The following is a 25,124-nucleotide window of genomic DNA, read 5'->3' as shown; positions in this document are numbered from 1 at the left end:
TTGAGAGGGGATCTCATCAAAACCTATAAAATTCTGTCAGGCCTGGACAGGCTAGATGCAGGAGGGATGTTTCCGATGGCCGGGGAGTCCAGAACCAGGGGTCATAGTCTAAGGATAAGGGGTAAGCCATTTAGGACTGAAATGAGGAGGAATTTCTTCACCAGAGAGTGGTGAACCTGTGGAATTCTCTGCCACAGAGGGCGGTGGAGGCCAGTTCATTAAATATATTCAAGAAGGAGTTGGATATATTTCTTGAGGCTAAAGGGATCAAGGGATATGGGGAGAAGGCAGGGACAGGGTACTGAATTTGGATGATCAGCCATGATCTCATTGAATGGCGGAGCAGGCTCGAGGGGCCGAATGGCCTACTCCTGCTCCTATCTTCTATGTTTCTACGATACTAGCTGTCAATGCCCGCTTTCCAGGCAGCAGCCACGACGCCTTCATCCTGCGCCAGACTTCTGTGGCAGACATTTTCGAAGCCCCGGCTCACCCAGGAGGCTGGCTTCTCCGGGACAAGGGCTATCCTTTGTGCACCTGGCTGATGACCCCGCTCCGTGCACCCAGCACCCCTGCTGAAGAGCGATACAGTGACAGCCATCAAGCAACTAGGAACATAATTGAGCACACAATCGGCGTGCTAAAGCAACGGTTCCGCTGTCTTGACCATTCCGGGGGAGCCCTTCAGTACTCGCCTGAGCGAGTCTCCCATTTCGTTGTAGTGTGCTGCGTGCTGCACAACCTGGCTATCCTCAGGACTCAGCCACTGCCAGCAGACATTGGAGGACCACCGGAGGAGGAGGAGCACCAAGATGGGAGGGAGGCACAAAGTGCAAGGGCCGTCCGTCAGCGGCTTATTGCAAGTCGGTTCTAGGCCCCCTCGGAATGGCTTGTGCCATTGACACAACATGAATGGACCCGCTCCGCAAACCCTCAGCCGGTCAAGGCAACAAATAGTTCAAAGTGCAAACATGCACAATCTGAATAAAGACAATTATTTATTTAACAAACTCTGTGCCCTTCCTGCATGACAAACAAATACAGAGGAAACCCCCCAAAAAAAGTCAGACACATAACTGGCTCTCACAACCTGGAGACAATGAACAAAAGAGTTAAACAAAAATGACGATGATCCTCGGCCTTCACAAAAAACAAACACAACATTTTGCCACACCTCCTTTTTGGCCTGTGAGGGTGATCTGCCTCGCTTGCGAGATTGGCCCCTTCCTGCCCTGCAGCTCCTCCGCAATGGGACCTCAGTGGCTGCAGCAAAGCTGGGGGAAGGCTGCTGAGGGTCAGATAGTGAGTCGGCAGATGCCCTTGGGGGACGGCCTGGACCAGCTCTGGGCCTGGCTGCTCCAACGCTGCTTGGGCGGCAGCAGTCTGTCCTACGGGTGGTGGCAGCTGCAGTGGAGGAGTGACAGTGTTGGCAGCAGGAGTGCTGCCAACCTGACAGAGCTCGGGCACTCCCTGGTCGGATGAGACACTGGCACTTGCACGGGGCAGCACTGAAGCATGCGCAGCAATCTGCTGAAGCACAGACTGCTGGCCTGCTGCGGCGCGGCGAGGGCCCCGGCGAATCCTGCCCGATCCAGTGAGGGTGGCAGCAGTTAGTGCTCGTGTGGCCCTGATCTGAGAGTGCATCAGACCAGCCAGTGACTGCATGCCACGGCTAAGCACTTGGCTGGAAGCCGCCTGTGCTGCACCGAAGTCCTGCAGACTCCTTGCCTGTGCTGCCCCGAAGTCCTGCAGACTCCTTGCCAGTGACTCTATGGAGTCAGGCATCCTTGCCACTGCAGCCATGAGCTCAGTGTGCCTGCGCTCCGCCTGGGCGCCCATTTCAGCAAGGAGCCGCACCTCCTCTGCGCTCACTGTAGCAGGGCTGGAGACCACACTCTCCCTCCGGAGAGAAGGCCGCCGAGCTTCCCTACACCTGCCCCCCCCCCCCGCGTTGCTGCAGCCCGCTGGGCCCCAGAGCTTCACCCTCCTCGAACCCTTCCCCCCCCCCCCCGCTCCCCTCCAGGGAAGACGTGTCCCCATCATGGCCATGGGCTGCCTCGGCTGAGGGTGGCACTGATGTTCCGGCTTCCTCTTCCTCGCCTTCTGATTCACTCATAGTGGCAGCTTGAGGGCCCGCCTCCTCACCTGGTGAATCAGCATCTGAATGCAGGGAGGTACAAGAGTTGCTTTAGCGTGAGGACAGGGTGGCAGCGAGGGAGGCATGAGTGCTGCAATGTACTGCATTGGTTCGATAGTGGCAAAGGATGCTGGTGTGATGCACAAGTGGAAAGAGAGAGATCAAAAAGGTGATGACCTTGCCATTGCTGTCCAGAACGGGGTCGGCATCTCCAGTGGCGACGGGGCCAATCGGCCGGCCTGCCATTATCCGTTCCACTCGCTGCTCCAGATCGCTGAGGTCTAAGTTCAAGACGGCCTCCCCCGGTCCGTTGCTGCTGCCTCCTATTGTGGGCCAGCTTGCCCTGCAAGAGAAAGGACGGGCTCGGAGTACAGTGTCAAGCCCTGATCTTGGCTACACTGCCTCCCATGATCGAATAGCCCTTAGTGTGTAAAGTGGTGAATGTGCATGTGATTCTCATGAGAGGCCCATAGGTGTTGGATGAGGGCTGGGCATTGGGGCTTTCAGGACTCTTTGGCCATAAAGTGAGGTGCACATGCAGGGATGAAGAGGATACTGGAAAGGGTACTCACCCTGACAACCCGAGTGAGGTCGTTGAACTTCTTCCAGCATTGCGTTGGGGTCCTAGGTACCATGCTGCTGGAGGTCACTCTGTGTGCCACCTCCCTCCAAGCTTTTCTATATTCGTTGGGCAGCGGCCTCTTGCCACTGTCAGGAAAGAGGATAGGTCGCCTGCGCTCCACTGCGCCAACCAGAACCTTCAGGGCCCCCTCACTGAAGCGCTGCGCTCGCTCCTTGACCCTCTTCATGGTCGTAGGCGTAACGATGTCGCAGCAGGTCTGTCCAGGCCTAGAATCAGGGCTCCAATGTGCAGGGCGTGGCTGCAAGCCAAATCGACCCTCTCCCTTTAAGAGGTGACCGGCGCCAGCGTGTCTGCCTGCATTCGCTAACTGGCCGCACCTGCGCTGTGCCCGCCCTCGGTGGTAGCGCCTCGGCTCGCCGGCTTAGCGCCTTAGGATAGTCGTGCACCGCCTGCTTTAGCGCAGCAACAACCTCTTGGGGCGATGCAACTCAATTTCGCTGAAGGTGGCGCTAAGTTGAGCTGGGCGCTAAATTTAGCGCACGCTCGACTGTAGCGCCCCAAACGTGGCGATACTGAATTTCTAGGCCATAATGTATTTAAAATTAGTTAAAATTACATTAAATATTTTAAACAAAAATTAAATTTTTGGAAAAGAAAAAGTTAAAGTTTTTTTTACTGGGCTAAAAATAAACTCATCTTTTTTTAAAAGTAGTTTAAAATTATAAATGAGTGGAATTAAAAAAAAAAAATTTCATTAAAAAAAAAAAACTTTTATGCTGGTAAAAGCAGGCCTTGCCCTGCATTTACCAGGTGTAAGAGTTTTAAAGCGGACGGAAGTTGTGCAGAAAGCCAAACCCTCTGCCTGCGCAGGCCCTTTCCCCGGGCAGGCGGGTGATCTGTCGAGACAGATCGGCCGGGTTTTAGGGCAGCGCTTCACGTGCTTGAAATCTGCACTTGCGAGGCCCCTACGGGTGCGTACACACTCGTGGGGGTCGGAATGTCCGGCCCAAAATAAGTTATATTAATTAATATATAAGTTTTGAATATATCCATAATAGCTTTTAAAAGAGTAGATGAATATTTGGAAAATAAAAAATGTAAATATTCTGGAGAGAGGGGAGGGCAATGGGACTAAGCGGACAGCTCTTTGAAAGTCAGCATGGGCACGATGGGCCGAATATCACTTTGTGTGTGCTGTCAAATTCTATGATTTCTGGGGCTATGTCTCCCAGAAAACTTGGAATTGTTGCATCAAAATCAATTAGAATGCGCTAATTATAGAAATCATGGAAATTTACGGCACAGAAGGAGGCCATTCAGCCTATAGTGTCTGTGCCGGATACAAAGGAAGCTGTGTCATGTTACAGATTAGAATGCATTCATACTTTGGAGACACTCGTCCCTCCGACCCCCACCAATCCCAGTTCACAGATACACACACTGTCCCAATTCATGCTGGCACACTTTTCTCTCTCCTCTCCACTCCCAATTCAGCCTGGTTCTTTTCTTTCCCTCCAACCTCCTCTCCCCAGCCATTTATGCTGCCATTCAAGTTGCCACTTTTCCCCCTCTGCTACAATTCAAACTGCCACTGGTTTCACCCCCTCCAGTTTAAGCGGTCACTTTTCTTCCCTCAGTTCAACCTGGCAATTTTCTCCTCACTGTCTGTCTCCCACTCTTCATAGTACAAACTGATACTTTTCTTCACACCCACTGTTCCTTCTCTCCTTCCGTTCCATTCCTTCTGTATCTTCTCCACCCCTCCCCTCAATTAATGCTGGCACTCTCCTCCCTTACCACGTAGTCATGCTGGCACCGCTTCTTATCCCTTATTCATATGATGCTGCAATCTCCTCCTTCAATTAATGCTGGCACTCTTTTCCCCCTTCAGTGCTGCTCTGAGGCTGTTGCGTCTCCTCACTGCTATTTGAAGTGATAACACATCACTACACAAGAAATATGTAAGAAGTCACACAACACCAGGTTATAGTCCAACAGCTTTATTTGAAATCACAAGCTTTCGGAGCGCTGCTCCTTCGTCAGGTGAAGTGGAGAAATGCATAAAGACACAGATTATATAGTCAGAGAATCATGTCAGATGTTTACAGGTAATCTTTCCAACTGCCATTTATCACACCTCGGTAGAGAGATAATCACAGCAATCAAAGGTGTGAATGGTGTCCAAACAGGTCAGTCAGGAAAACATTACATCAAAGAACAATGAGGTGGGGTCACAAGGGGTCAAATATTACAGATGCTGGGGTCTGTATGAAAAACAAAAAAACAGACAAAAAACATTTTTTTTGCTGGAAATCACAGCAGGTCCGGCCGCATCTGTGTAGAGAGAACAAGCCAATGTTGACTCGAGTCTGGATGACCCTGCGTCAGGTGGGGTTACATGTCGCGTGACATGAACCCACGATCTCGGTTGAGGCCGTCCTCATGGGTGCGGAACTTGGCTATCAGTTTCTGCTCGACGATTTTGTGTTGTCGTGTGTCTCGAAGGCCGCCTTGGAGAATGCTTACCCGAAGATCGGAGGCTGAATGTCCTTGACTGCTGAAGTGTTCCCCGACTGGGAGGGAACACTCCTGCCTGGTGATTGTTGCGCAGTGTCCGTTCATCCGTTGTCGCAGTGTCTGCATGATCTCGTCGATGTTCCATGCTCCGGGGCATCCTTTCCTGCAACGTATGAGGTAGACAACATTGGCCGAGTCACATGAGTATGTACCATGTACCTAGTGGGTGGTGTCCTCACGTGTGATGATGGTATCTGTGTTGATGATCTGGCATGTCTTGCAGAGGTTGCTGTGGCAGGGTTGTGTGGTGTCGTGGTCGCTGTTCTCCTGAAAGCTGGGTAATTTGCTGCGAACGATGGTCTGTTTGAGGTTAGGCGGCTGTTTGAAAGCGAGTAGTGGAGGCGTGGGGATGGCCTTAGCGAGGTGTTCGTCGTCAAGATATGCAACAGCATTCAATTGCTTACAGCAGCTGTAGGAGCTACGGAACAGTACTAGGTGGGCTTAGCTCAGTTAACACTGATATTTGACCATAAATGTGGAATTAGGCACAATTATTAATTTAAGAATGTTCAAAAAATAGCAGAATGCTCCAATGGAAGAATTAGGGTACTGGAGGAATAAGCTATGATGGGCTGAATGGCCTTTTCTATCCTTGATTTTTATTGTGTTCACTTGTGCTGTGCAATTCCCTGAGTAATAAGAGACTAATGAACAATGTGTAGCTCGTAATCTGATCATGAGGAAGTGTGACAAAACCTTAGTGACTCATCCAGCTGAACTATCTCCTTTACAGTAGCCATGGTGTGGAGATGCCGGTGTTGGACTGGGGTGGACAAATGTAAGAAATCACACAACACCAGGTTATAGTCCAACAGCTTTATTTGAAATCACAAGCTTTCGGAGCGCTGCTCCTTCGTCATCTCTTCACTTCACCTGACGAAGGAGCAGCGCTCCGAAAGCTTGTGATTTCAAATAAAGCTGTTGGACTATAACCTGGTGTTGTGTGATTTCTTACATTTGTCCTTTACAGTAGGTGAGCACATAGATGCCAATAGGCAGTGCCCTCCCTGATCAGGAATTTGCTGTGAGGAGCACTGGCGGTGTAGATTCCCTTTTGTGCTCTGTGGCATGGTGTGTTGAAGCCCTATTAAGTTGTGCTACCCTGCCACCTATTGGTTGTCTATTTAAATCTTTTTCTTTACAGTTCTTTTACATTTTATGCTGTATTTTCAAGGCCTTTACACTTGCACATAAGCACTTCAATTGTTAGTAGCATTTATATTTGGATGATTTAATAGCCTCTTAATCTTTAAAGGAAAATGGGCTAAAGTAGCCTTATCCTGTAGTCATCTGAAAAGACAATCAAAAAGTCTCACTTTACCTTGAGGCAGCACCTTCACTATAATATAATGCATCTCTGCCCAATTCTCTACCATGATGCCCACCTTTCATTGTTTTCAGTGGAGTTGACCGTTTAATGGATAGCCTCAGCAATGCAGCAAAGATCACTTGTCTGTCGGGAGGCCAGCTAGCTGTCTCAATAGTAAGCTTAAAAAATATGATCACGCATCATTTCATTTCAAGAGTGGTACTTGGTACCATCAAATCACCCAAAACATTGCAAAGTAGCTGGTGTTTACAACTTAAATACTTAGTAAAAAGTGCTTTAAGGTGAGGGTTTAAAAATATTTATATATATTTTTATTTAAATGTAATGTGTGTATGGCTGTCTTGCTTTCAGAGTAAACCTCAAGGATAAGCGCACTATAGAGTACTTTTTGGTGTCTTCTGTTGTGAGTTTACACTGTGATACTTGTTTCTTTTTAGGGAAGGCGTTTTTTAAGTTTTTTGTTCAGCTGGGATGTGGAATTCATCAAGATGATCCATGGCACCATTAAGAACCAGCTACATTTCTTTCCTAAGTATGTACAAATTACTTTGCGGGGGGTGGTGGTGGTGGTGGTGGTGGGGGCGGTGGCAGGGAAAGCATGCATTGAGTATTGGTTTAAATCGAGGAATATGAGTGAACAACTGACTTCAGTATACAGTAACCATACATTTAGACATTTGATGACCTCTTAAACTGGGTTATAAAGTTATTTGGGGTTTCAATCGATTATCTGATTACCAACTTTGTTACTATCTTTGCAAAGTTAGAAGCTGTAATCACGTTTGCTTTTTAGCAAAGAGCTGGTTAATGCAATAGAATGTTACACCCATTGTGGCTTGTCTTTATATAACCATTTTTTTGGCCTTAAATAAATTTTTTAAAATTTTATTTGTGATCTTCTACTTTTCCCCTATCCTGAATTTGCCACTTGATGATCCATCTGTGGCTGAGGCCAGACAGCTAATGTGCTCCCTCGCCTCTGACAATTGCACTGTGTAACTGAGAGGTGTAGAAGTAATGTTTTTTTCCTGTAGGGAAGTGCCTAGTCTTAGCTCTGCACTTGCTTATATTTTAATGCTGAGATTTCCCTAACCGTAACTCTGCACTTTCACAAGTTGGTATGGCTGCGGTTCGGGACTTCTAGTAAATTCCATTTGTGTCATGCCACCCTATAGAGCACCATGTTGGAGTTCCAATACACTGAACTAGCGTAAGTGTCACACACCTGCTGGGGGTGGGGGGGGAAGCATTTATAATCTTTTCCTCTTTGTAATATTGTCCTTATGCCGCCATGATTAACTCTGAATGGCAAAGCTTGCGATTGTATTTTTACCTGTAGGTCCCTGATGGCCTTTGTAGCTGAAATATATTTTAGAGCTTGGAAGAAGGCATCAGGAATGTTTCTGAAGGTGAGTGTTAATGATTGTAAGATATTACTCTCTTGTTCAGCCCCAAGGACCACTTCCATAAGCTAACCCTCACTGTCTCCAAACCGGAATATGACCATCTACACCTTTAGCTGGTAATGTCAGCATTGTCCAGAGATGAAACAGAACACCCTCTTGTGTTCTCCTGGTTTAAATAAACATGAGGTTTAAATAAATGCTCTCGGAGAGGGTCTGACTCATTCTATTGAGGATTATTTCTCTCTCTGCGCCACCACCTTCTGGAAATGTATGAATTATATTGGTCAAACAGACAAAATAGGCACAGAAATCATATCTTGTAAATCAGTAAGTATATTTCAGATTTTCCCTGTTGTTCATCTATAATGGATTCTTCTAATTGTATTGTTTGAATGCATCAAAGTGTACTGTAAAATCTGGGCTGGATTCAACACTGAGTTGATGCATTTTGGTAGCTTTGAATTTGTTGGGTTCCTCAGGCAAGTTTAACAGGCTTGATTAAATACTGTGTACAGGCAGCTAGAGACACCCCTGGTGACCTGTAAAAATATTAGAACTCCATCTGGGTACAGAGAAGCTATTTCCTCTGGTGGGGGAATTCAGAACAATGGGGCATAATCTTAAAATTAGAGCTAGGCCATCCAGGACTGAAATGGGAAAGCATTGTTTCAGACAAGAGTAGTGGAAATCTGTCCCCCAAAAGGCTGTTGATGTTGGCTCAATTGAAATTTTTAAGATTGACATTGACAGATATTTTTATTAGGTAAGGATATCACAAGATTTGGATGGGTAAATAGAGTTGAGGTGCAGATCAGCCATGATCTAAGTGAATGTCGGAACGGGCTCAAGAGGCTGATTGGCCTACTCCTGTTCCTATGTTTCTAGCAGTGTACGATCGTTACCAGAGGTTACCATTCAATTTTCACAATGCAAATAAATCAGAATGGCCTGGTAAAAACCGAGGGAGGAGAAGAGGAAGTATTCTCTCCTCATCTGGAAACAAGACCCATTAGCTACTGCACAGTCACCATCCATTTGTATCCTATTGCTTGCAATGGTTTCTTGTACACGTGATCGCAAAGCATATTGAAAAAGCCAAGGAAATTGATCTGTAAAGTTTAAAAAAAAAACATTGGAACAATGAACAAAAAAGCAATAGTGCTAAATTGAAAGAGTGGGGGGAAAAAAAGGTAGAGCATCGTACTTTCAACAGGCTTGACGAACTATATTCCTGCTTCTGGTTTAAACAATTTAATTTTAACATTTACATTATTAACCAAACATTGACTATAGCAGAACATTCCTGTCAACTAATTTTCATGTACTTAAGGTGTACTGCACTCACCCAAGCTAATTACAGATTCACCTGGGAAAAATAGCCATTCATTCATCCTTGCAAATTATTTACATGTTCAAAGATGATCTGATTCTACCATCTCCATTTTCACGAGTTGGGAAACTGAATTTTAGCATCATTGCTATTCGAAAAAAAAATCCTTGGGCAAATCGTACCATTCACCAACATGAGCCTATTTTAGATATGCTCTGTACGTAGTCTACTTTAAAAGGAAAATGTTAGAAAATTGGGTGATTACCTATTCTTAGATTTTCTCTTTCTTTCAGACTATTGAATACAGCTGTATCCAGGATTTTATGCATTATGGAGTTCATCTTCCACGGAATTCCCCAGTCCACTCTAAAGTACGGGAGGTATGTCGAATTTTACGCTATCCAGTTTATAGAAAAGGTTTGTAGACGATTGCCCAGCACGTTGTAATTACTGATGCAGTAACAGGTTACAATGAGAAGATTGGTGAAACTTTGGTAAACTTGCATTGTTTGTCATTTGTTTGACTTTCTGCATTACCATAGGTCCCTTGATATGAGTGATGAATTAAGGATTGTTTTTAATGTTTTACTCACAATAGCCTTGCAAACGCCCTGTGACCCTGCCTTGAACTGCAGGCTACTACAGCAGTGTAGAACCTTACTGTAGTGTGAGTCATTTCTCTTCTGTACTGAATTAATTGTTTCTGCTAGTAGCCACAACTTTTTCTTGTGTTCTTTTCCCCCCCCCCAAATGATTTCTCTTGACCATTGGCAAAAGCTCCAGTTCTAAAGCATTTCTTATTTTCTATCAAAATCGTCTTCCTGTTGAATTGAAACATGTTTTGTATACAAACCTCCCTCTTATTTGTTTGTTTTTAAATTTGTTTCCCATGTTGGCACTAATGTAAAGGGCTATGATGTGGCTGAGAATGAGGCCACAGTATATAATGAAGGTAAGGAAGGATATGTGCCCAAAATGGACCCAGTATAACACCAGCATTTTGGAGACTGTGCCACAGGCGTTTTTCCTGTTGAATATTACTTTTGTATGTGGAAGTTAAACTACACCTTGCATGTTATTAGAGGTAATTTAGCAATAAATTAAGTATCTTGCCAGAGCTCTGCGCTCACATTAAAAGCTCCTGAATGGACTCTGAATTTAAAATGTTATTTTAGTTTAAAATGATTTACTATTTCAGAGGAAGTATTGTATTGCTGATTTAACTTGATTTTGTGTAAATTTCTTTCTTGTAATAAATTGTTTAGGAGTTTTAGCCTGCATGATATTGTGTAATGTAATGTGGTTATCTGCCAGCCGAAGACATCGTGAGGTTGGATCTTGGGCTATTTCTGGTTTATACCCCAGGACTATAGAGGGTGGTTTGTTAATCTTAAGGATGTTATTCCCAGTTTCTTCCTGCATAAAGTGGACTTTTGGTTCATGGAAGCTGCCTTTTGCTGTGATCGTGGATAAAGATTTTTGTGAGAGAAGCCTAAATTGTAAGAGTTACTAATGTATGAATTTGTTTTTGCAGCTGCTAAGTTACTTTCATCAGCAAAAACTACGTCAGGGGGTTGATGAAATGCTGCATCGTCTGTACGAGCCTATTCTGTGGAGAGGACTAAAGGTACTACAGTAGCTTTTAAAAAGAACTTATTGAGGCCTTATTTTTGTGCTTTTAATGTTAAAGAAATACTTTTTTCAAGTAAACATTTTAACAAATGAGGACCATTTTCTATATTGAAGGATTTTCCAAAATAATTGTCCATTATTATATTACTTAAAACAAGAGTAAACAAACCAAGCCCAGAGCAGAAACCCCTCCCATAGTTGGGGTATGGATATTCTGTGACATTGTGGTAGGGAACAGCAACATTTTGTAACCGTCAAATGTTCAATACAACCCATTAATGAGAGTTGAGATCACAGCATCTTCTCAATCATATTTAACAGGTTCTTTTTATTTGTGGACATTCTTCAGCCCTCTGGTGTAAACATTGACTTTAACAGCTTAGGATTTTTAAAAACATCCAAGAGGTAGGGAATATAATAAAACATCTATACAGACAGAAAATATAATTTAAAAAAAATTGTCTGTATGGATTTCTAAATGGAAGGTCATGCTTAATCAACCTTGCTGAATTCTGTGAAGAAGTACCAGAAAGATTAGAAAAGGGCAGTGCAATGGATGCAGCGTCCATGGACTTTCAGAATGCCTTTGCCTTTGATAAGGTGCCACATAAGAGACTCATGACAAAAGGTCAGGGCGTTTGAAGTTAGTGGCCAGATAGCAGAATGGATTGAAAGATGGCTGCAACAAAGAAGGTGGAAGTTAAGGAAAGTTTCTCAGACTGACAGAAAAGTGGGAAGTGGTGTCCCACAGTGATCGTGCTGGGGCCATTGTTGTTTACCATATACTGAAATGATTTGGACTCAGAAATTACAGGTATTGTGTCAAAATATGCAGATGGTACAAAACCGGCGGGTATAGCTGATAGATTACAAAAGCAGGGAGGTTAAATTTATAACTTTGGTTAGACTACACTTGGAGTACTATGTGCAGTTCCGGTCTCCATATTTATAGAATCTGATTGATCTTCCATGTAATTACAGTATTTTCTGTTTTTGTTTCACTCAAGTTAGTGTTTCTTTTGTTTTGAAGGCCAGAAATTCTGAAGTGCGAGCAAATGCTGCGATTCTCTTTGTTGAAGCGTTTCCGATTCGAGACCCTGGACTAACCAATGAGGAAGTAGACATTGCAATCCAAAGGCAATTTGAGGAAATTTTTGTAAGTATAATGTACTTTTTAATCCATCGAAATCAACTTGTACAAAATATTGGCCAGGAGTGGCTTTCCCTTAGTAGAAATCAAATGGAAACAACTGTGACTGGTTACTGCCCATCATAGAAACATAGAAGATAGGAGCAGGAGTAGGCCATTCGGCCCCTCGAGCCTGCTCCGCCATTCAATGCGATCATGGCTGATCATCCAAATTCAGTACCCTGTCCCTGCTTTCTCCCCATATCCCTTGATCCCTTTAGCCTTAAGAAATATATCTAACTCCTTCTTGAATATATTTAATGAATTGGCCTCAACTGCCTTCTGTGGTAGAGAATTCCACAGCTTCACCACTCTCTGGGTGAAGAAATTCCTCCTCATCTCAGTCCTAAATGGCTTACCCCTTATCCTTAGACTGTGACCCCTGCTTCTGGACTCCCCCGCCATCAGGGACATCCTTCCTGCATCTAGTCTGTCCAGTCCTGTTAGAATTTTATAAGTTTCAATGAGATCCCCTCTCATTCTTCTAAACTCCAGCGAATACAAGCCCAATCGACCCAATCTCTCTTCATACGTCATTCCTGCCATCCCAGGTATCAGTCTGGTGAATCTTTGCTGCACTCCCTCCATGGCAAGAACATCCTTCCTCAGATAAGGTGACCACAACTGCACACAGTACTCAAGGTGTGGTCTCACACCTTGTGGCCCTGTACAACTGCAGCAAGACATCCTTGTTCCTGCACTCAAACCCTCTCGCTATGAAGGCCAACATACCATTTGCCTTCTTAACCGCCTGATGCACCTGCATGCTTACCTTCAGCGACTGGTGCTCAAGGACACACAACATCATTCCTGCTGTTACCCTATTCTTTGGAGGTGTCAAAAATGGCCCCGTGCATAGTCACCATGTTCTAGAGTGAAATGGAAATGAAAGAGTTAACTATGCTGATTGTAATTGTAATTGGGTATAGAGGGTGCAGTTTTGCTGTGGTGCCATGTGGAACTTCATACTAGAGACAAAACATGGGCCTCAAGAAGAATAAAGTAATTCTGGTCACAGTATGATCACAATGCTGTGTATTAAACGTGATTTTTTTTTTAAGCATAACCCTTCCCAGAATAAGTTCTTTAACAAGTGCTAAACATGTGGTAAAGTAACAAAATATAACTTAATAACTCATAATACTTTGATTCTTTCCCTTTTGTAGAATCTTTTGGAGGATCCTCAACCTCTGGTTCGTTCCACTGGTGTGCTTGGTGTGTGCAGAATTGCTGGAAAGTACTGGGAGATGATCCCCCCTTCCATCCTCACTGATCTTCTAACCAAAGTGCTCCGTGACCTGTCTGCTGATATAAGCTCTGCTGACGTTCGTTGTTCTGTCTTTAAGGTACGAGAAGGTATTTTCTCTCTCTTTCCTTTGGCCTGCGCTCCCACCTTTTTAAAGATCCAAGTATCTGCACAGCTCCCAGACTCAACTTGGGCCCGATGCCATTGTCTCCGCCAGCTGACTTTCGTCATCTTCAGGACCGGAGTACTACCTCCTCGGGCACGTTTGGTGCCTCCGGCACGCTAGTCGCATCTCAATGCAAGAAGACCGATTCTGCATGGTCCTCCTTGTACATCAGTTTTGGCATGGCAGTTCTTGCCTGAATTTGGACACAAACCAATATCTAGGCCTGGTTCTTGTATAGCTATTTAATTTACATGAGTAAGTAAGGACGCTCCAGGGCTTATTGAAATTTTATGAAAATTCAGTAATGTAGGAACTATATTTCTAAATTCATCATGTTACAAGGTGCCATAAATGGTTTTTATTTAGAGAATTTGCATAATTTTGATATTCCAGCTCTCTCGACAGCACAGTGGTCAATGCAGATGTTTCTCAATCTCTGTTTTGGCCAAATCTCAATACTTTGGGTGGAAAATATGCTATGTAATCCTTCTGCTCTGCAGTGTTTACCAGTCACTTTGGACAATAGAATGAGCCATCCTTTGTTGGAGCAGCTTCTTCCCGGACTGAAAAACAGTCTCCATGACAACTCCGAAAAAGTCCGTGTGGCTTTTGTTGATCTGCTGCTGAAAATTAAAGCTGCCAGAGCCGCAAAGGTAAGATTAATAGGAAAGTGATGTGCTTCAAATGTGAAATAGCAATAATTGCCTCTCTTCAGGGTTGCCAAAAGCATTGTGTAAGTAAAATGAATCTCATTCCAACTTCAAGAAGATACTACAATGCAACCAAATTACATTTAATCAAAGCTGTTGTTTATGGACTAAGTCAAAGTCCATGCATAGAATTTTGTAATTTTTTAGCTAGTTTTTTGGGATTGCATATTCTGATTCTGTCCATTTTAAGTAAAAACTGTATAGCAGTAGCATTCCTTATGACTAAGAACAAAATTTTAAATAGTGACTATACGTTCTTCAGTAATGGTCTGGATTGCAGTAAAATACAGGCCAGATGAACTTCACGTTAAACCCTTTGCCAGCACAAGTCTGAGACCACAGCCATTGTAGAGCTTCATACAAGACCAGAGGTCACTAACTCCACTTAAATAAAAATGGATGAATACCCAGTTAGGACTGGAATTGGAAGTTGTTTGGATAAGTGTAAGTAGGTGTGATTTAAGTAGTTCACAAATCCCAGGGCCACAGAAATGTTATCAATAAAAAACAACAAATAGAATTCGAACAATGTAAGTTTTAAAGTTAGATATGGAGTTTGCCTTGGGAGTCGAGGAGGGATATTTTGCACAATTTTTCCGCAGGAGATGAAATAATTTGTGTACAGTGTATGTCCGGCGCAGCTTTTACATAGGCCTTGGAATGAAAGGGCTTAATGAGCCAAATGGCCTTTTCTCTTTCCAAGCTTTATTTTCTCATGTCCAAATACATGTACTGCAGAGGTTTGACCAAGAGACACTTGGATAATTATATATTTCGTAAGTTTAACTGCCAGTCACATAACCCATACAAAATGTAGAAAAGTTGATGGTATGATATAATTGGAATGATAACATTTGACAGACACTGATGAGAGTATTTGTATTGTCCTTTTAATTTAACAGTTTTGGAAAATCTGCCCGATGGAGCATTTTCTGGTCCGTTTGGAGCTTGATGCTCGACCAGTAGCAAGGCGTATTGTTAACCTGCTATTTAACTCCTTCTTTCCTGTGAATCAACCTGAGGAGGTATGGTGTGAACGGTGTGTCACTTTTGTACAAATGAATCCCATGGCAGCAAGGAAGTTTTATCAGTATGCACACGAGCACACTGCGCCAACAAACATTGGTAAGGTTCTGAGTGCTAAAAGAAAGCGTGTCTTTATTATAGAAAGAAATAACTTGCATTATATAGCACCTTTCATGACCTCTGAATGTTCCAAAGTGCTTTACAGCCAGTTAAATACTTTTGCTGATCTGCTGCTGAAACCCTCATCCATGCCTTTGTTACCTCTAGACTTGACTATTCCAATGTTCTCCTGGCTGGCCTCCCAGCTTGCACCCTCTGTAAAAGAGCTCATTCAAAACTCTGCTGTGCGTATCCTAACTCGCACCAAGCCCCATTCACCCGTCACCCCTGTGCTCGCTAACCTGCATTGGCTGGCAACAGCTCCATTTTAAAATTCTCATCTTTGTTTTCAAATCCCTCCATGGCCTTGCCTCTCCCTATCTCTGTAATCTCCTCCAGCCCTGCAACCCGCCGAGATCTCTGTTTCTCCAACTCTGGCCTCTTGAGCATCCCCGATTTTCTTCGCTCCACCATTGGAGGCCGAGACTTCTGCTGCCTAGGCCCTAAGCTCTGCCTTCAGGGGGACGTAAAAAATCCCGTGACACTACTTCAAAGCTCTGGAATTCCCTCCCTAAACCTCTCTACCTCTCTCTTCCTTTAAGATGCTATTGAAAACCTACCTCTTTGACCAAACGTCTTAATATCTTCTAATGTGGCTCAGTGTCACATTTAATTTGCTAACACTCCCGTGAAGTGCCTTGGGATGTTTTACTACATTAAAGGCGGTATATAAATACAAGTTGTTGTTAAAGTGTAGTCACTGCTGTATATTCAGCAATGTTCCACAAACAGCAATAATATATATGACCAGATAATGTTTTTTATTGATGTTGGGGCTGGGGCACCAGGGAGAACTCCCCTGCTCTTCTTTGAAGTAGTGTCATGGGATCTTTTACGTCCCCCTGAAGGCAGACGGGGCTTCAGTTTAATGTCTCATCTAAAAAAGGGCACTTACAACAGTGCAGCACGGTCTCAGTTCTACACTGAAATGTGGGCCTGGATTATCGGCTCATGAACAAACCGGATTGTGAACTCTTTACATATGTTTTTTTCATTATAAAATGTTTACCTAACAGTATCTCATTACAAGGCCTAGAAATTCACGATAGCCCAGTTTGGGGCGCCAGCCTCGCCAGGGCGCTAAAAGTAGCGCCCCGGAAGCAGTCGCGACCGCCCGCCTGAAATTCAGTTGGCGCGCCCCAGAGGGAAGCGCGGCGCTACTGGAGGCACCCCGCATACCTCTTGGGGCGCTGCAACTGAATATCGCTGCGCAACGATATTCAGTTGCAGCGCCCCAAGAGGGATGCGGGGGGGGGGCCTCAGGGGGACGGCAGAGCGGAGAGGTGCTGGCAGGCGGCCAGCAACAAAAATGGCCGCCCCGCACCTCCTTTAATTAGCGCCTCTACCGCCGCAGGTAGGCCCCCCTGAACCGGTCGCACATAGCGTCCGGCGTTAAAGCAGGGGGTGCATCTAAATATCGCGATCGGGGCGTTAGCGTGGCGCTGCGCACACCGATGACGTCATCGGTAGCGGTGCAGCGCTAACGGCTAGCGCCGCCGTTAGCGTCCCGCTGAATGTGGCGGGAGACGTGGCCAGTGGCTTCCGACCCACTTAGCGCCCTCCTTAAGGCGCTAACGGGTGGCGCAGCCCACTGAATTTCTAGGCCTAAATGTTTAAACAAGTTTCCTGTATAAATTTTGAGATTAAAAAGTGATACAGGAAGTAACATTTGTGGATAGGAAATGGGTGCTCAGCAGAATTTTTAATCTTTAATTGGTGCTAGATATTTGATTTTTTTTCTGCATCACTGCATTTTTCTTTATAATTAATAGCCAAATTGATGCTTGTGATTCGCCGATGTTTGAATGCTTGTATTCAGAGGGCAGTGCCTAATGAAGACAATGATGGTGATGATGAATGTCAATTGGGAGATATCAGCGTAAGTGCAATGTATTCCAATCCTCTTAAACTTGTGTACAATTATTTAAAAGATAGCATTTTTTTTCTATATTCAATTTTATGATTTGTGTGACTAAATGTAGGTGGATTGTCTTTCTTCATACTAGATTTTGGTAGTGCATATTGAAAAGGGCAGATTTTTTTTACACCCACAAATGGTTTTCCCTCTTAATTCTAAATGTTGGGGGAAGGGAAATTCATTGCTTTTGTGCTGCTCCTGACCGGAGATGATTTTTTGCCTGAAAGCCATTAAGTGAAAACAATAACCACATAACATCATTCGGATAAACCTCAAATTTTCCTTTTATAAATAAATAAATGGGGGCAGTTACCTACGCTGAGAATCAACCAATAGGACTTCCTCCGTCTCTAACCCTGATAAAGTTGCTGTCCTTAGAATTTGCTCCTGGTGACTTGGCTAAAAAAAATATCAGCAATTCAAAGAATGCTGCCGCTTCTGCTCTCCTACCAGTTTAAAAAAAAAAAAAAAAAAAAAAAATTGCAGTGGAGCATCTTACCACTGTACTTCACATTTTGTAGCTATGGGTCTTAGGCCAGCAGTGTATTATAACTGAAATAACAACAGAAAATGCTGGAAACACTCAGCAGGCCAGGCAGCATCCGTGGAGAGAGAAACAGAGTTAACGTTTCAGGTCTGGGACCCTTCATCAGTACTGTATTATAACTGCCGGCAAAAAGTTTTAAATCACCATGGTTAAACAGTGGCTTTTTTAACAATAGGTTTCATTTCAAAGATCCTGTCTCTGAACAGTTGGTGGCTGTTTATATATTTAGACTGCTGAGTAGTTCTAGCATTTTCTGTTTTTATTTCAGATTTCTAGCATCTGCAGTATTTTGCTTTTATATATTTAAATGTTTATGACTTTAATGTTAATGTACTTCAGTGGCAGCTTAAAACAAATCATGTTTTTTATATTTGTGTGATATTTACAGAGTTTTCATGATTTGATTCATGACTTGTCCTAGGTAGAAAGAGCAGTATGTTTCATATCGTAATTTGTTGATGGGAAGCTGATTTTAAAAGTGCCACCTGTGTTCTAACATTATCTACTAAACGTGATTTGCTAGTTTCCTTTTTTTTTGTTTCAATTTTCTCAATCAGCGCCTTTGGTGTTGGATGTTTTATCAAAAGCAGAATTGTTACCAGGATGATAAAGAAATTTGGAGGGGGAAGAGATGGAGAGAGAAACTTGGATGTACTTAATTGAAAGGTTGAAAACCAATTCTGCTTTCCCCTAGGTTCTGGATAGAGTGCTGTCTGTGAGTGATGGTGCCACAATGGCCAGCTTACTGGAAATTATTGTTATTTTATGGAAGAGCATCCACAAGGCACTGAATGAAAACGAAGAAGCTAAAAACTACACAATTGCCAAGTTTGCAACTGTGCTGCCTAAATATTTTAAAACCTTTACGGTAAAAGTTTTTTTAATGCACAATATGTAAAATCCTATTTTAAACTTGCACTGAGAATAGACTTCAATTTTTGGTTTTAACTATTGTCTACTTGTGATGTTTTTGGAGTGGGGACAATTTTAATGGAGGGGAAAAATATCTACACTTACATATAATTGTTGCTCTGAACTGCATAAAATGTAATTGTGCTTTGTATATCTACAGGATGATTGTTGTATTGTTCCTTTAGTGATTCTGGCTTCCTTCATGCCTGCAACAGCTGTTCTCCCCTTCAGGTACATTATGTTTTGTGTAAAATTGAATCATTACAGCAAAATAGCTTCTGTTTTTACTGGTTAACATTTCCATTATTGACCAGGAAAATGTATGTGCCTTGGAACTGCGAGTATTTTTAAAAAAATACATTATTGTAAAACTTTGTGAACTAGTCACCCAACTATAGAAGAGCTATGGAAGCAAAGGGAGCTAATTTTTGTACATTGCGCTATATGAATTGTAAGTGATTGATGGAAGTAAAATGAGCCACATTGTTGTACACTAAGACAAAGAACAATACCTTGGTTCAAATGTGACTGTTAATTCTTTAACACAAGTTAAGGGGTTCTGATGAGATCAATACTTGTACAGGTAAAGTTCATCCTATGATAAAATGTCTACCCCAAAGATTGTGTTAAAGAATCAAAACTATTTCCAGACTTTTAAAGTATTTAAAATAATTACTTTGTTTAATGTGTTTAAAACATTAAAAGGATTTGATATGATCGATAGGTAAACTTATTTCCTTTGGGGGAAGCAAGAATGAGTGGACATAAAGTTACAATGAGAGCTAGGCCATTTAGGGAAATCAAGAAGCACTTTTTCCACACACAGGGTAGTAGAAATCTGGAATTTTTAACCTATAAAAGGCTGTGGATGCTGAGACAATTGGAGCTTTCAAGACTGAGATAGCTAGATTTTTGTTAGGCAAGGGTATCACGATATGGAGCTAATGCGGGCAAATTGAGTTGAGGTACAGATCAGCCATGATCTAATTGAATGGCGGAGCAGGCTCGAGGGGCTGAATGGCCTGTTCCTGTTTGGCTCAGGATGTTTTGATTCCCTTAATCTCAAGATTCCTTCATCAATAATTTTTAAGACTCCAGTTTTAAACATGTAAGTAGAGTAAAAGAATAGAATAGTTACAACACCGAAGGAGGTAATGGGGAGCCGGGAGCATGCTGCACTGAAACATCAAGGAGCAGCTTGTAGAGATCTTCAGAGTGTCTTACGTAAGCCACAGAAGAGTTGCTGATGTCTCCGGATATGCTCGTTTGCCATTGTTGGTCAACTGTAAGATCTGTATATATGGGTTCAAATACTGTAAATATGTTCTGAGCACAGTATGTGCATGTTTGTTGTGAAAATTGTATCTAAAGAAAGTACACTGGTAGAATTTGGGCTCTTTTTGAGATGCTTTTTATTGGTAGTGGTAGCCTAGCGGTTATAGTACTGGACTAGCAAACTGTAGATTGAGAATTCAAATCCTACCATGGCAAATTGTAAAACTGAATTCAGCAACTCTGGTAATTCATTAATTTTTTTAAATTTGTTTATGGGATGTGAGCGTCGCTGGCAAGACCAGCATTTATTGCCCATCTCCAATTGCCCTCTAAGGTGATGGTGAGCTGCTGCCTTGAACTGCTGCAGTCAGTTGCGGTGAAGGTACTCCCACAGTGCGGTTAGGGAGAGAGTTCCAGGATTTTGACCCAGCGACGATGAAGGATCGGCGATATACTTCCAAGTCAAGATGGTGTGTGACTTGGGAGGGGAACTTGGAGGTGGTGGTGTTCCCAAGTGCCTGCTACCCTTGCCCTTCTAGGTGGAAGAGGTCGTAGGTTTGGGAGGTGCTGCCGAAGAAGCCTTGGTGTGTTGTTGCAGTGCATCTTGCAGATGGTACACACTGCAGCCACGGTACGCCGGTGGTGGAGGGAGTGAATTTTTAAAGTGGTGGATGTGATGCCAATCAAGTCGGCTGCTTTGTCCTGGATGGTGTCGAGCTTCTTGAGTGTTGTTGGAGCTGCACTCATCTAGGCAAGTGGAGAGTATTCCATCACACTCCTGACTTGTGCCTTGTAGGTGGTGGAAAGGCTTTGGGGAGTCAGGAGGTGAGACACTCGCCGCAGAATACCCAGCCTCTGACCTCTACTTTCCACAGTATTTATGGGGCTGGTTCAGTTAAGTTTCTGGTCAATGGTGACCCCCGTTGATGGGATTCGGTGATGGTAATGCCGTTGAATGTCATGGGGAGGTGGTTCGACTTTTGCTTGTTGGAGATAGGCATTGCCTGACACTTGTGTGGCGCGAATGTCACCTGCCACTTATCAGCCCAAGCCTGAACATTTGGACTCTAAGGGAATCAAGGGATATGGAGATCGGGCAGGAAAGTGTAGTTGAGGTCAATGATCAGCCATGACCTTATTGAATGGCGGAGCAGGCTCGAGTGGCCGTATGGCCAACTCTTGCTCTTATTTCTTATGAACGTCGTCCAGGTGTTGTTGTATGCGGGCATGGATTGTTTCATTATTTGGGGAGTTGTGAATGGCGCTGAACATTGTGCAGTCATCAGCGAACATCCTCATTTCTGACCTTATGTTGGAGGGAAGGTCATTGATGAAGCAACTGAAGATGGTTGGCCTAGGACACTGCCCTGACAAACTCCTGCAGCGATGCCCTGGGGCTGTGATGATTGACCTTCAATCACCATAACCATTTTCCTTTGTGCTCGGTATGACTCCAGCCAGTGGAGCGTTTTCCCCCCGATTCCCAATGACCTCAGTTTTACTAGGGCTCCTTGATGCCACCCTCTGTCAAATGCTTCCTTGATGTCGAGGGCAATCACTCTCACCTCACTGCCAGATATTTTTTTTTTGTAAAAACTCAACTGGTTCATTAATGTGTAATTCATGCCATGGTTGGCTTAGTGCCCTCAGCAGCTAGGGATGGGTAATAAATACTACCTTCATAATAGAGTGTGGTGAAAATTCAGAATTCGCTGCCACATTGAGTGGTTGAAGCAGTTAGCATTGATGCACTTAAGGGGAGGCTTGATGCATATATGAAGGAAAGAAGGGAGTAAAGGGATACGGGGGCAGGGTCAGAAGAAGTAATTAGAGTGGGATAAGGAGCGTGTGGAGTACAAACACCGACATAGTTGGTACGACTGGCCTGTTTCCGTGCTGTAGATCTATGTAATTCTATGGTTGCCTACACCCTGAGCACAAATATATTTTTAAAAGTCAGTGTCCATATACAAGAGTGTACTTCCTATAAACTGAAACTTGATGTGTTTGCAAAGTATTTAGTATATTGGGCTTACCCGTTGAGCAATGAACCTTTTTACCATTTAACGTTACAATCTTTATGGAATTGCAAGCCAAAAATTGATCCTTTCAGTATTCGCATTGTTGGAACTGTTGAAACACAAATATTGTGGAAACATTTTGCTATTCCTTAGTTTGTGAATACACTACACTTGAAATTAAAGTATGATTACATAAAGATGGAAACTGTTCAGTCACTATCCAGCATTCTGCCGTTTAACCTTTGATTTCAGCTGATTTAGGGATTTGACCACTTTAAGAAAAAAGGAGAAAAAATGAATGTGACTGTTTTATGCTTTTGACTTGGTCCCTGTTTATCGTCTCTCGCAGTTGTGGGGTCCTCTCGAAGCTGAGACATTTGGAGAAAGGAGCTGCTGAGAATAAATATTCCTCATTGATAGACTGCCTATGTCAGTGGGGGAAAGTTGGACATGTGCTCGAGCTGATCACTGACTGGCTGACAGAGGGACTTCCCCAGAAGGTTAGAGAATTCATTTAAGATTTTTAATTGCTTCATGCACTAGAAGAAATGTTGTTGCAGGTTGTTCCTTTTAACGTGAGTAATGATGGAAGGGGGACTGTGATCTTGTGTAATTGGATCTTTAGGTAAATTCTGGAAAACCTAGAATAATCTGAGAATATTACTGGACAGTTAGTACAACGGTCATGTCAGTACAAAATGGACCTGCGAAGAAAACAAAATATATAAATGCAACCTAAATCTGGAGACAGGCTTGACGGGCAAAGTGGTTTCTACTTTGCAATGACACTAAACTTGTAGTGTAAACATACCACCTAAGTTTTGGAACCAAATATTCAACACTTATGATATTATCTAGCCTCCCCTTGATTCTCCTGACCAGCTGCAGCTTGTAGCTGGTTTAATTTGTGTTGCATTGAAGGTTGTAAAGAACTCTGGGTTCATTTCAGAATGAGAGCTAATAAAAAATATTAAAGTTGGAGGGGGGGCAGTAGGGGGAAGATCACCATCCCAAATGGCAGTAAAATGGTGTGAATTTGTGAAAGGGACAGGCATCCAGTTGATACTCTACACCTCTTCTATCCCCATTGGATGACAGCACTTCATTTTGAATCTGAAGACTGAACTTTCAAAGAATGAAGACCATACTTAAAGTTGGTAATCTAACATACTTAAAAGGAACTGTGAACACTTGCATTTGACTGGTGTAACAAGAATATTATACAAGAAGGTTCTTTTTTCTGGTGACGGGGAGAATTTTATTGTAATTAGTGGCATAAATAATATCGCATCTTTTTAATTTTTAAGAAGGGACAAGTGAGCTCCACTAACATTTGCAGCGTGCAAGAGTTACAAAATTGTGGTCATCTTGGAACTGAAATGAATGAATTGTGAGATCATTCAGAAGTACTTGGTAAAAACATACCTTTTCTGTCCACTTTCTTTCAGAACAACAAGGTCCCGCAGCGTAGAGTACAAATCCAGGAAATGGTACAACCCAAAGTGGAGCTGGCATTAGATTTTTTAGAATACATACTGACCAATATCATGAGTCGGGAGTGCTTATTAGATTTGCCACAGAAAAAGCTGAACCAGCTCCTGAAGGCCTTGGAAGCAATCAAGGTAAATTTTTAAAAAAAAATATATATTTTGCTGATTGGTTAAGACTGAATTATTTGGCATGCTATGTAGGAATACTGCAACAGCAGTAATAATATTTATATTCTCTCTGGTCATGAGATTTATAGTGCATCTGATCTTTTAGTGTCAAATAGGCATGCTCCACTGATGCCAATTCTGCAGCATTTGTCAACAGCTACATATTTATATTGGTAATTGGTCTATTTGCAGAGGAATATGAGGTTATATATCTATTTATGAACCACTGGACCTCCTGGGACCTTTTGAAAAGTAGTTTTATAATCTTTTTATTATAAAGTTCTCGACCACACTCCCAACATTAAAAGTTTAAAAGATCAATAACACTTACATTTATCTAGTGCCTTTTAACCTACAAGAAAAGTCATAAGGAGCACCACAGAGGCTAAATCAGACAAAAATGGACATGTGGTGTGGGGGGGGCGGTGGTTGTTGTAGAGCTGGAGGAGGTTAGAGATAAGGAGGGGTGAGGCCATGATGGGATTTATACATGTGAATGAGAATTTTAAATTGGAGGCATTGGAGGACCGGGAGCCAATGCAGGTTAGCAAGGACAGGGATGGTACGGAATAGAATAAGGGCAGCAGTGTTTTGCTGAATTGAAGTTTATGGAGTGAGGAGGATGGGAGGCTGGCCAGAAGAGCATTGAAATAGTCGAGTCGTCAGGTAACAAAAGCACAGATGAGGGTTTCAGCAACAGATGGGCTGCGGTCGGGGCAAAGTCAGGCAATGTTATGGAGGTGGAAGTAGGCGGTTTTTATGCTGGTGTGGATATGGAGTCATAAGCTCAGCTTGGGTTTGAATAGGATGCTGAGCTTGCGAACAGTCTAGTTCAGCCTGAGACAATGCTCGGGGAAAGGGATGGAATCGATGGCATGGGTATGTGTTTGAGGTGGTGTCCGAAGACGATGGTTTCAGTCTTCCCAACGTTTAACTGGAGGAACTTGTGGCTCATCCACAGCTAGATGTTGGACAAGCGGCCTGACCATGCAGAGGCAGTTGGAGAGGTCGCGAGAGGTGGTGGCTAGGTAGAGCTGAGTTTCATTGGTGTACATAGGGAAGCTGACCCCATGCCTGCAGATGATGATGTCAAAAGGCTGAATGTGGATGAGCAAGAGAAGGGGGCCAAGGACCGACCATTGGGGAACTCTGGAGGTAAAGGCGCAGGGGAAGGAAGAGAAGCCATTGCTGGAGGTGCTCTGGCTACAGTCGGGTATTTAATAGTGGAACCAAGTGAGCGCAATCGCACGGAGAATGGAGGAAAGGCATTGGAGCGTGGTGTGGTTGAAAGTGTCAAAGGCT

At 43.4% G+C, this 25,124-nt stretch overlaps 1 protein-coding gene across 3 annotated transcripts in view; it reads left to right on the top strand.

The window, feature by feature from the left end:
• Nucleotides 1–25,124, top strand: part of ncapg2 (non-SMC condensin II complex, subunit G2) — a 108,461-nt gene that overhangs the window by 29,475 nt on the left and 53,862 nt on the right. For all 3 annotated transcript variants that reach the window (XM_085987558.1, XM_085987559.1, XM_085987560.1), the window contains exons 7-19: nt 7,065–7,159; nt 7,967–8,036; nt 9,657–9,743; nt 10,898–10,990; nt 12,026–12,151; nt 13,351–13,530; nt 14,097–14,249; nt 15,209–15,431; nt 17,264–17,370; nt 18,651–18,824; nt 19,029–19,099; nt 22,514–22,664; nt 23,613–23,786. In XM_085987558.1, coding sequence (XP_085843684.1) covers nt 7,065–7,159; nt 7,967–8,036; nt 9,657–9,743; nt 10,898–10,990; nt 12,026–12,151; nt 13,351–13,530; nt 14,097–14,249; nt 15,209–15,431; nt 17,264–17,370; nt 18,651–18,824; nt 19,029–19,099; nt 22,514–22,664; nt 23,613–23,786 — 1,704 coding nt within the window. The remainder of the gene's footprint in view (nt 1–7,064; nt 7,160–7,966; nt 8,037–9,656; nt 9,744–10,897; nt 10,991–12,025; nt 12,152–13,350; nt 13,531–14,096; nt 14,250–15,208; nt 15,432–17,263; nt 17,371–18,650; nt 18,825–19,028; nt 19,100–22,513; nt 22,665–23,612; nt 23,787–25,124) is intronic.

This window comes from Somniosus microcephalus, chromosome 5, assembly GCF_052327205.1.
Source record: "Somniosus microcephalus isolate GS21.2 chromosome 5, FLI_Smic_1.0, whole genome shotgun sequence".
In the NCBI taxonomy this organism is placed as follows: domain Eukaryota; kingdom Metazoa; phylum Chordata; class Chondrichthyes; order Squaliformes; family Somniosidae; genus Somniosus; species Somniosus microcephalus.
This window is presented reverse-complemented; position numbering and strand designations above follow the sequence as displayed.